At 52.7% G+C, this 11,966-nt stretch overlaps 1 protein-coding gene across 1 annotated transcript; it reads right to left on the bottom strand.

The window, feature by feature from the left end:
• On the bottom strand, positions 1–11,606 carry NLE1 (notchless homolog 1). The gene is made up of 12 exons (XM_053960917.1): positions 11,228–11,606; positions 10,927–11,144; positions 10,750–10,829; positions 10,414–10,490; positions 9,145–9,242; positions 7,602–7,794; positions 7,051–7,186; positions 6,727–6,773; positions 6,395–6,597; positions 5,356–5,515; positions 5,200–5,270; positions 1–4,753 (listed from the first exon to the last, which is right to left on the bottom strand). Exons 1-12 carry the CDS (start codon positions 11,585–11,587, stop codon positions 4,741–4,743), a joined length of 1,656 nt encoding a protein of 551 aa, XP_053816892.1. The 5' UTR covers positions 11,588–11,606; the 3' UTR covers positions 1–4,740.
• Between the last annotated feature and the right edge of the window lie 360 nt (positions 11,607–11,966).

Genomic DNA, 11,966 nt, shown 5'->3' with positions numbered 1-11,966 from the left:
TAATTTCACTCAGAACTGGTTGTTTATTGCCATCCAACAATTCTCACTTCAGTATTAATCCTCTCAGCGTCAGCGTGTATCCTCACCCCAAAATCAATGTCACGAGCTACATTTTAGGCGAGCTGAAAACCAAATTCATTCAGAAGATGCCTTTTGAGCAAATAAAAAGTCACAACAGCCATTACTAAGCCACCCATTCTGCATCCCACTTGCGAACCGAGACACATTTCCCGACACATTTCCCTTCGGCAGCAGCACTGCTTCATGTCCTTTTGTCCTCCTAATGGGGCTGGAGCCCTGGAGCAGGTTTGTTTCAGCACCGCAAGGACAAACAGCCAGGAGCGGCAGCGGGGTTTGACCAGAATAACTAAACACCCTGCGCTGGGATCCCGGCGGCACCCGAGGGCTCCAACAGCGCTCGCTGGAGCCTGCGGGATTTGCATGCGGGTCACTCCTCCCAGCTGGGTCCTTGACTGGCGGCTGCGGGAGCTTCTGGGTGTCGGTAACTCCAGCATCCACACTACAAAGAAGCTACGAACAGCATCTTCACTTGCTTTTGATGCTGGAAGAGTTCAGAGGCAGAACGGACTGGATTCACCTTTCCCAAAGGGAGCCTCGTTGCCGGAGATGTTGGGAGAGCGATGCAGGATAACCCCACGGAGCTCGTGCTGCTCCAACACACAGATATCCAGCACCCTGTATCCTGCAGCACCCCGGGGGTGCTCTGCTCCAACCGTGCAGCAGGACACTAAAACATCCAGTGCACCTGCCTGATCCACACCAGTGATCCTTTAAAAACACGGAGCACTGTGTCCCGAGTTGGTTCATTCTTAACACCACGCTCTGCAGGAGCTGCAGACCACTGAGAGACCACCAGCAGCCCACAGTTCTGCAACCACCATTCACAGAGGGAAGAAAACAGAACAGCAGCCCACAGTTCTGTAACCACCATTCACAGAGGGAAGAAAACAGAACAGCAGTACTGGAGATGGCTCTGGGGCTCCTTCCCAGCTGCACTACTTTGCTTCAAATTAGTCCCTCAGTTGTGAGCCAGGATTTCTGATCACACGAGCAACACATCTAGGAAGGAATTAGCGACTTCCAAGGTCTGAGTGCAGAGAAAGATGCTTTCATCTGGTAGCAGCCCCACAGAACACAGACATCACTGCCCTGAGTTCTCATAACACCTTTCATCCTCAAAAGCACCAATGGACTTCACAGCAAGCCCTTCTCTGCCATACCACACCACCAAAATGCAGCCCCGAGGTAGAAACATCATGTGAACAACACCTGGGCTGACCCAAAAAAAATCAGAACAAGGTTGCTTTTCCTAGTTTTCATGCAAAACAATGAATGAGGTTAATTTTCTTCCTATTCATTGAAAAATTTTTCTTGTCTCTCTCTCTCTCCCCAGGCTATAAACTTGCACATGGAAATTAAATTACAGATCTGGGAAAATATTCAAGAGATCATCTGAGTCAAACAGGACAGGAACATGTGGCTCCAAGGACCCAGGGAACACAACACATACTCCACTTGCATGGATAAGCAGGACACAGCCCCAAGAAGAGTTTTCACATGGATTTTAAGGCCTCACTTATCTAAATCAGCTCCCAAAGGTAGGAGTCTGACAGCATCCTGCTCACCTCAGAGCTATTTGACTTCACTCCAGGTGTTCTTACCATATCCTTCCTTCCCTCCCTCCATCCATCACACTCAGGATTTCATTAGACAGGTAAACCTTCCTCAGAGGACTGGCATACTTCCCAGTCCTTATCACTACTGTCCTCCCATTGGGATTTGTAACAAAATTAATGGTGGCATCAGCTGAGCTTTTAGAGGAGAAAGTGTTAAAGGGCTCTGCAAGACACTTTCTGGCTATGCTTAAAATTATTCTTGTATTACCAGTGAAAAATAACGCCCTTGTGGTAAGAAAACCTGTGTGGGATGCTTAATGAGTAACTCAAGAGGAACTGTACTGAAACATGGAAGCAGATCCCAGGATTCCTATCAAACAGCACTGGAAAAGCTCAGGCATTTCAGTAGGTTTTCTGTAAGGCTGGTGCTGCTGATCCAGAAAAGCAATCACAAAGCTCCAGCCTACCTCCTAGATTTGTCCTTTAACACAAAGTAATATCTTCCCCATTAATAATGCCATCAACCCAAATTTGCATCTGCAATTGCCCAAATTAGCTAATTAAAGCTCCCATCCCCAGCGTGGCGGAGCGAGGGAGGTCACGCACTCGCTGCAGCTCCTGCCAAGCAGGAGCCAGCTCTGGAGGGAAGGGCAGCAGCTCTTCCTTCCCCAGTGCCTGAGCAGGCAGTGACTGCAGCCAGGCCCGGGAAATGCCGCATTCAAATAAAACTGGGAGGGAGGAGTGTCGGGGAATTGCTTAGGAATACAGCTGGAGCCAGGCCAGCACTTAGTATGCATGGAGGCTGGTGCTGTATGAATGGTAAAAACAGCAGCAGATGCTTAGACAAGAAAATACAATTTGGTTACATGCAAAGCCAGCACAGAGCATGGTTCAAAAATCTAGCCGCTATCAGATCACAGGAAGATTAAGGCCAAGAGCTTATTTTGGTGTAAACTTAGTTGCAAGGCCCTCTTTTTCTTCAAGAGGTCTCACTTCATTTTGGAAAACATTTCTGCTCCAGCATTAGAAAGGTGAGTTTTAATCAGGCTTTATGTCACAGAAGCAGAGTCTGAAGGGATGGCAAGACCACAGTCAAAGGGCACAGTGATTGGTTTGGTTTGGAAATCAGTGAGCAAGGTACACTGATATTTTAGGTACACCTACACACATGCACAGCCCAGTCTAGTTCCCACAGGCAGGATCACATCCCTGAGCTCTGATACATCCCTGCCTCCAACACAAAACACACCCTGGATTGACAGGGCACAATGACCCTGAGCAGAACTTCATGGGAGGAAGCAGAGAATGATTCTTCACTCAGGAAGAGCCACTTGCAACGAGGAGCTGCTGCTTGCAGCAAGTCTGACTTGAGGACAGAGCTGAACTCCCAAGAGTGAGTCATTTCCTTTAGCACAAGCACCCCAAAAAACTTGGAAACCAGGCAGGCTTCTTGGCTGTTACCAGTGACCTGCTCCTCTTCTTCCTAAGGGCAGACTTACCAGCTGGTTTTAAACCACCCTGTCCCACATTTACCTCAGTGAATTACAAAAAGGTTTTGTTTATGCAGATGGATGCAACGTGGCCTTCACTGTCAGCAAGAACCAGCTGGAGGAAGCACCCTAATGAAAGAACAGGTATGAGATACTGAGCTCTTCCCAAAAGATCCCATAGAGATAGATCCCTGCTGACTTGGCTGGCAGAAGGAGATAGAGGAACTACAAATTGTCTTCTCAGTCATATTAAAGATTTAACCCTTTGTTCCAGCCTTTGGCTCACCTGAACACTTGCAGACAAGCAAAAGGCCATTACTGCACAATCTTAATTCTCCAAAGCAATCCTGCCAGCAGGGATAAAGTCCTAAAATGCATCTTCTGCAGCTGGGAAGCATCTCAAACCCAAATTCCTGTTCTGAGTTGTAGTAATCACTGCATATGAGGGCTATGGAGAATGTTTTGACCTCCATGCTAACCTACTGCAACTAAATCTGACAGTATAATTTCTGCTCCTTATTAATCACATCTTGATTTTCTCTGTTTCATAAGCATTCTGGAAATAAACATTTAGTCCAGGTCTATTCACCTCATGATGGCTGGAAGCCTGAACTGACTGATAAAAAGGCTCATAAGCAAACTTACAAATACCCAGCTAACAGTGTGAATCCCTCTCACCCACTGGGCAAGTAAATGCACTTGAGAAATTCCAGAAGGAGCCAGCTCTGTGCAATGGAAGTATTGCTATTTTCTGTGTCGGTCCCAGCCCTGCTGTCAACACGTATCCAGGGCAAGGGACAAGTGGCACACAGAACTCCTGCTCCATTCTTCCCCACCCTATCCTTCCTTCCCTCCGAGCCAGTGGTGGATGGGAAATGGACACTCTCTCCCCTGTTCAGAGTCTCATTTTCCCATTCCCAAGAGCTGCTGAAACCTGAAAACTCAGCACAGCTCCAGCAGTCATTTGAAGTCCAGGCTTGTTGCACCCTGAACAGATTAGCAAAGGAGTTATCTGCTGTGGATGCAGAGAATCACTGGCAGATAATGCTCAGTGCAGCCCACAGGGAAATGGGGCTGTGTGGAAAGGCAAAACCTTACTGGAATAATGAGAAGCCCCAAGTCCTCATTCTCAGCAGATCTTTGTCCCAGACATGCAGCCAAGCACAATTCTGCAATGGAATGATGTGCTGAATTTTCCCATTTTTCTCTCTCTCTGAAGGCCACACAAGGACAACCCTCTCTGTTCCCACTAAAACCCTCTTCTCCACAGGATTCTTCACAAAGCAAGAAAGGGCACGAGCAGTCTCTGCCCTTCGCTTGCCCCTTTCAGGACAATGGCTACTGTGAGGCTGAAATTCCAATAAAAAGTCAGTTGACATGGTGGCAGATGAGATATCCCTCCTGTGATGTTCAGAGGAAATCATCCTGCAATGCACAGCTCTTAATAAGAACTAAATTAAAATTTCCTTAAATAAATATAAGGAAAGAGTCCATGAGGGAGAGTTGCCAAACGGGAACACGGAGCCATGTTTGGGTCAATCTCTTCGTCCATCTCCTTGGAGATCTCCCAGGACTGTGCTGAGGCCAGGACCAGCAGCTCCATGTCACTGCTCCTATCGACGCCATCTGGAAAGGGAAAGAGCTGCTGTGTCCCTGTGGTGGGGCACAGCTCTGCCACAGGGCCCAGCAGGCACCAGACAAGAGCAGCACCACAGGGACCTGGGGTCACCAGCCACAGTCAAATGGCAACCAGCTCCCAGGAATTTGTCTGCATAATTGGGAGAGGGAAGAAGGTCAGAAAGGAAAACCTGACCAGCTGCTGCAATTGTTCCTTTCCCTCTCCAGGAGTCAAAATATCTGAGTCAAATTTCATCCTGACTGCTCTGCTTTCTAGTTATCTCCCAGCTACAGTTCCTGCCCTGAGAAGAGGTCAGGTCTCCCAGCTGGAATCTGACACAGTGCTCTCTGCAAGGAGATCATGCCCTAACCACACAGGTCTCTGCAAGGGCACTGTGGCTCTGAGGGACACACAGAGTAGCTGCAACATCCTCGTGGACAAACAGGTTACTCACATCCGCAAACACTTGTCCTTCCCTCCGCTCGCTACCCTCTGTCCGTCCGGGCTCCAATCCGCTGCATACACCTGGTGTGATGGAAATCAGTCACCTGTGCTGGGAGGAGGGGTCACTCCTGCCTCCCAAACACCTCAGCTCCACCAGGCAGCTCACCTCATCCGCATGGCCAGGCAGATCGACGGCCAGTTTCTTTGTCTTGGCATCCCAGACCTTGAGGGTGCTGTCGCTGCTGCCGCTCACCAGCAAGCGGCTGTCGGCTGACCAGGCGATCTGGTACACGGCCGAGACGTGGCCCCTCAGCGACGTCAGGTACCTGGGGACAAGGACAGGCTGTTAGAGCAGCAGGCTTTGTTCCAAACTTGCCCTTGCCTTCATGTTTCTTCTCCACCAGCACAGTCACAGGATGCCCAACACACTCCAAGCAGTCAACTGCTAGACAAGAGTCCATCCAAAAACCCTCCCAAGCGGGCTCAGAATCTTCTAGAGGATGCCTCCTCATCTCACCTCCTCAGACAAGAGACCCTTATCCAGCAGGCAACACTTCAGTCTCACTGTACAGATGTGTCCTTCCCTCTCTGGCTGAGCAGCCCAGATTTAGAAGGGCCTATTAAAATCACTAACATGAAAGCCAAGCTCATGAGCATTAAGGTTGGTTTGCAAGGGAGGACTGCTGCCTGCAAGAGCTCACCAGTACTGCAGCTGAAAGTTAAAAGCTGGATTACAGGAGCATCCAAATACCAACAGTACTACTTGTAACTACAAGAATTTGCATCATCCAGAACAAGCTGTTCTCTGGCACAAGAACTGTTTAAACTGGGTCAGTCTCCAGTTCCCAACACACACATCTTCAGGAGATCACTGGAGTGGAACATCCCATCCCACCACAGCTGCGCCTGCCCTGAGAACCAACCCTGCAGCAACAGGTGCCAGGCAGTGCTGTGGCTGAGTCACAGTGGGGCTGCACACACAGAGCCAAGCACAGATACCCTGACACAAGAAAAGCCAGACAAGAGACTTCCTAAGGGCAGAAAAAGGCAGAGGCAGCAGAGTGACTTTGTATGAGTTGAAGCTACAGAGATGCTGAACACACCAGGAAGCTGCTGGCAATGAACTGGGGCCCAGCCCTGTGTGCCCTGAGCATTACACACAGACTCCATACCAGCACCACCTCTAAGGGAACAAACCAACTCACTTTCCTGTCCTACCATCCCAGAGCTTTATGGACTTGTCGAAGGAAGCACTAGCTATTATCCGGGTGTCTGGCGAGAACAGGACTTGGTTAATCAATGCCTGGTGGCCTGTCATTCTCTCAAGTGGCTTCTTGTCTTCTGCTGGTCTCCAAAGAAACAGGGTGAAATCATCTGACCCTGAGACGAGCCTTTCTGGTTCCTGGCCCTGAAAAAGAGATGGAAGAGCCCAAGTTTTGTACAAACCAGGTGTGGAGAGCTTGGAAGCACACCAGTGTTGGGGTGTCCACTGCTTTCACCAGTGTTAGAAGTGACAGCAGGGACAAAAGGGACTTACCCGGACTTGGTTGTACCTCTGCAGTGCCCTGTCTTTCAGTTCTGACACTGAGAAAGGGAAAAAGAGGGTGACAGAGAGATTGGCAATCCTTAGATGAAAAGAAATTTTATAACCTTGCCATGCCAATTACAATCCTGGCTCTGTGGGTTTAGCAGGAGCATTTGTGACTGCTCAATTTGCCAAAGACAATTTAGGAGCAAAAGCCCTGGAAAACAGAGTGACCTCCCCATCCCCCAGACTGCTCCACCTTGGCATGGGCAAGAAAAATCTTGACTTCCAGCATGACCAGTCCTCCCCAGCCTCCAACGTGGGTGCTGCACTCACAGGAGCCTCTGACATCCTGGGGGTTGATGGTGGCCTCGGCCGGCTCGAAGGCGCCGGTGCGGAGAACGTAGTCGGTGCTCAGGGCCATGGTGTTCACCCAGTGAGCGTGGCCCTGCAGGGTGCGGCACAGGACCCCCTGGGGACAAAGCCACCCTCAGACAGGGACAGCACACTGCCAGGCTGCACAGCACCCACCAGGCTGCAGGGACCAGCCCTAAACTTTCCAAACCTGCTTGCCCCAGCTGCAGGCAGGCTAAGCAGGGAAGACACAACACTGTTGAGCTTCAGGAATCAGTTTCCCTTGCACAACACCCATCAGCTCAGGTTGCTGCAGGGAAGTTTCCAGCTTTTAGCCCCATTTAATGCTCTTGAGGATGAAAACATCACACAACAGATACCCCTTGCAAATGGTGCCAAGCAACAGGTCTGACAAGTCAAGAAGATACAGCAGCTCTGTTTTTCAGGGCACAAGCTGTGCCAGGAAGAGCAAAGCTACCCCACAGTGTGCCCAGCCCCCTTTGCCAGCAGCCCACGGGCAGTCCCTCACTTACATCCTGGCTCCTCCAGACTTTGATGGTCCTATCCTGGGAGGAGGAGTAGATCAAACCATCGCCCCCCCACTTCACACAGGTCACCGACTGCGTGTGGCTTGTGAGGATTTTGTCACACCTGCCCATCAGCGTGTCCCAGATGCGGATGCTGCCGTCCTTGGAGGCACTGGCCAGGTAACGGCACTCTGGGTTTCTGGGCAAAGAGATCAAATCCATTTGTGCAGCTCCCCTGAGCTCCTTCCCCACCAGCCCCAGAGGATTCAAGGGTCCAGCATGCAATAAAATGCAACTTTCTTTTGGCTTAAGATCAGAGAGAGGCCAGACAGGGGCAGAGCATTGACCTACAGGGAACAAGGTCTCACAAGGCAGGGGAGAGGCAGACAAATGCTTCCTCCAAACCAACTACTGGGCTGCACATTGCAGAAATCAATCCAGGGTAAACCTGGCAGCTGAGGCCTTGGCAATGACCTTGCTTGCACAGCTTTAACCCACTGGCTAATGAGGTCACCACGAACTGGCACCTTCCCTGGGCACAGGCTGGAGAGAGCCCCGGGCAGGGGATCAGCCTCACACAGGGAGCACAGATCCATGGCATTGGGAACGTGTTGGATGTTCCCCTGCCTCTGCCGTGCTTCATCTCCAGTGGACAGAGTGCTGTTGTGTTGACAGGGCTGAAAGGAACAGTGTCCATCCACATCCATTGTGGCTCAGGGGGCAAATTGAACACATCTGGAAGCAGCTGGCCACAATCCTCTGTCCTTTGCACATCTTTATCACTCTGCATGGTGGCACCAGCAGTGAGGAAGAGCACAGCTCCTCCCATTGCACTGAAACTGGCTGAAGAAAGAGAACTGCAGTCCTGGCAGGGTCACATCTCTCCATTTCCTCATCTTCCTTACAATAATTTTTTTGCTAATCCAGTTAATTGTCTGCAAATAGCTGGAGCTTCCTACTGGCAAATTCAATTTGCAGGGCTCTGCTCTGAAGGGGCCCTTTTTCTTTCTTTCTTTTTTATTTATTTCTGTAACATCTTGGATTAATGGCTACAACTGTCCCCTTCCACCCACCTCTCCCAGAGGGAGCTTTAGCTGATAGAAGGGATAAGGGGATTGTACAGTTAATCATCCCTGATGATAAACAAACAGGATGACAGAGGCCAACAGGATCAGGAGAGCAGAAAGGACCGCTCTGCCCTTGGACACCACCAGGCTTCCCTGCTCCCACCTCAGCATTGCTGGAGCAGCACATCAGTGTTTGTCCAGCACCACAAAAGCAGTGTTTTCCACAGGCAGGTGTGTCTTTTTCCCAGGAGAAAAGAGATACAGCCTGGCAGTGATTCCCCAGCAACTCACAGGGACTGTGAGCAGCAGCTGGGACTCCTGGTTCCCAGCTGCACACATTTTTCCCAGCTCACCTTGAGAGCTGTTCTACACAGGCTTTTCCCCATAAAAGGAGAAAGGCAAACAGGAGCAATGCCCTTCAGGTCAGGCTGCTCTTTTCCATAGGAGCAAAGGGGAAGGGCTGAGCTGGCCCCTTCACTTACATGTGGAGTGGTTCCCAGCACAGACATGTGATCCATTTGGAGTGGCCAGAGAGCACCCGGCCGATCTGGCTGCCAGTGGCTGGGTCCCAGAGAAAAATCTGTCCAAGAGAGGAAGCACGAGGGTCGCGTCAGGCCACAGACATCATGTGAATCCCAGAGACGTTGGAGCTCCATTTAGAAAGCAGAGGTGTCCTTGGGATCGTGTTTGCACTCGCAGGCAGCAGCAGGGGAAGGGGGCTGGATGCCTTTCCAAATCCCTGCAGCAATCAGCTGACACCCAAAAGAATGAGACCTGATTGCCCTCCAGTCTGCCTAAAACGCTGCTGCTACGAAGTTATCTGACTCAACTCAAAAAGGATACAGGTCCCCACAAAGCCACCCTGTGCCAGAGACTCAGGGAGTGTTTGCAGAGCACAGTGAAAGCCACAGCTAAACGCTGCTGATTATCGGATGCTGTGGGTGGGACACATGCTGGTTTTCTCTTGTTGATTCTCTCTCTACATAAATGTTCATCTTAAGAGCCAAGGCATTAGTCATCTCCTACTTAAGAACTTAGGAGAAATAGGGAAAAGGAGGACAAGCAGCTCTCTGGGTTCAATTAAAGGCAGACCAGCACCAAACCATGGCTGAACCACCCTGGCCCAGGGCATTTCCTTGGGATTGGCATCACAACTTTGGCAGCTCTGTGAGTGCTGTCATTGCTCCCAGACCATTCAAAGGTCAGAGAGAGCGACTGCCCCTCAGCAGCTCAGCTCCCATTTAACCACATGCTCCTGCTTCCCCAGGCATTTCTACACTTCAAGCATATGAATTTTGCCCCACAGCAAGGGCTGAACTCCTTTCACATTTGTGCAAGAGGGAATTTGGCCGTGTCTGTGTGGGAACACGGCGACCAGGCTGCTGCTGCACGGCTGGATCACGGTAACAGCAGCCCTCACCCGTCCTCACTCCAGACACCTCCCTCGTGATGGAGCCGCCTGCCAATGACCACATCCAAAGCCTGGTCTCTTTCCTGGACAGAGGGAAAAGCATCTGCCACAAGTCAGCAGGACTCAGCAGCAAGAGCTCCCCAGGGTGACAATGCCAGAGCACTGCCTGGCACTGAGATGCTTCTCGCAATACCGTGACACAGCCACACACAAAGCTCCTCTGGAGAATGGGAATCCCGCTCAAAACAATGGGATACAGCCCTCACACCCCTGAAGAAGCAAGAAACACCCCTAATCCCCCACAGCCCCCCAGCCCCATGCTGAGGGAGCCCACGTGTACCTGGCTGTTCTTGCAGCCCGAGGCCAGTTTCTTGCCATCAGGTGACCAAGCAATGCTGAGCACCCAGTGCCGGTGACCTGGCAGAGAGAGCACGAGTGGGTGTGAGTGGAGAGCTGTGACTGTCCCTGGTGTCCCAGCAGGAAGCCACTCTGTGCTCTTCCTGGCCAGCCCCTCTTTTTCCACTTTGCCAAAGAGAGCTACTCCCTCCCCAGGCTGTGGTCCCAGCCTGGACAGCTCAAACAGCACCAGGCTCTGCTCTGCTTGTCCCCCCAGGCAGACAGGGGGTGCATCAGGGAGGGGTCACAGGTTGTCCTCCTGGCACACCCCAGCACCCACCTTTGGCCGTGAACTGCGGCGTTTCCGTGCTGAGGTCCCAGAAGCGGACAGTGGTGTCCCCAGAGCCGCTCGCCAGGTACCTGGGAGAGGAGGAACAGCTCAGCACAGTGTCCCCAGGACAGGACAACGGCAGCCGCTGCCTTGCCCTGATCCCCGCCTGCAGCCACACCCTCGTACTTTCCCGTGGGGCTGAAAGCCACGGAGATGACGGCCTCGGTGTGTCCCTCCAGGGAGCTGGTGCAGCGTGTCACGGCCCGCACCCTGAACACCGCCTGCGGCTGGTAGATGATGTCCAGGACCTTCTCTGTCTCCACGCTCTGCCCTGCCAGGGTCTTCTCCAGCGACGCCACGATCTCGGCATCGTGGACGAAGAAGGCCAGAGGCACCGGCTCATCCTGCGGGAGAAAGGGCAGGTGAGTTAGCGAGGGGCGGCGCCGGGTGGGGCTGGGGGCGCCGGGGAGTTCGGGAGGGGTCTCACCTTCTGTAGGAGGGCGTTGCACACCAGCTGCAGCTTGTCCGGAGTGATGGTGACCGGGACATCGAAAGGGGAGCCCAGGCACTCCCCTGCCTCATCGCGGAACTGGATCAGGAGCCGCTGCACATCCTCCTCGTCCGGCGACATGTTCTGCGGGACAACGGGCTCAGCGCCGGGAATCCTACCGGGCAGCGGGCACAGCCCCCCACCCCGGCAGCGATACCCGCCTGGGGAGAAGGAACCTCTACAGGGGGACCCCGCGCAGGGCCCGTGAGAGGGAGAAACACCCCACGCTGAGCGGGAGCCGCGCGGGGGAACCCCAGCAGAGGGCGAGAAGACCCCGGAGCGCCGCAGCACGCCCATCCCTGCAGCTTCCAGGTGTTGCCCATCCCGGCCCCGCTCCCGCTCCCGGTCCCGCTCACCGCGGCCATGTGCGCGCGTGCCCCACGTGGGCCGGAAGCGGGCGGGGAGCGCCCGAGCGCGGCGCTGCTGCCCCCTGGCGGCCGGCGGTGAGCGCCGCGCTCGCCCCGGGGCCGCGGGTTCGAGACCGCGCAGGGACAAGTCCCGCGGGTCTGAAACCTCGGGGGCTGATGCCAAATGACTCAAGATGGGCCGAGCTCCCACAGACAACCCGGCCCAAAGCTTAAGGAAACGCAGCCCTGAGCAATATCCATACCCAAATCTGGGAGCTGTAATCCCTGAACATGCCCAGGATTAGTCGGGATCCTGCCCAAGGGGGAAA

This window comes from Vidua chalybeata, chromosome 20 (genome assembly GCF_026979565.1).
Source record: "Vidua chalybeata isolate OUT-0048 chromosome 20, bVidCha1 merged haplotype, whole genome shotgun sequence".
NCBI classification, from domain to species: Eukaryota; Metazoa; Chordata; class Aves; order Passeriformes; family Viduidae; genus Vidua; species Vidua chalybeata.
This window is presented reverse-complemented; position numbering and strand designations above follow the sequence as displayed.

What these genes read in the sequence shown, in the direction of transcription:
- NLE1 (XM_053960917.1), bottom strand. Translation starts at nt 11,587, where the DNA reads ATGGGCGTGCTGCGGCGCTCCGGGGTCTTCTCGCCCTCTGCTGGGGTT. An exon ending in GCAACGCCCTCCTACAGAAG is followed by an intron (nt 11,145 to 11,227) that starts GTGAGACCCCTC and finishes TTTCTCCCGCAG; the next exon opens with GATGAGCCGGTGCCTCTGGC. An exon ending in TGGGATGGTAGGACAGGAAA is followed by an intron (nt 5,516 to 6,394) that starts GTGAGTTGGTTT and finishes CCTTGTCCCCAG; the next exon opens with GTACCTGACGTCGCTGAGGG.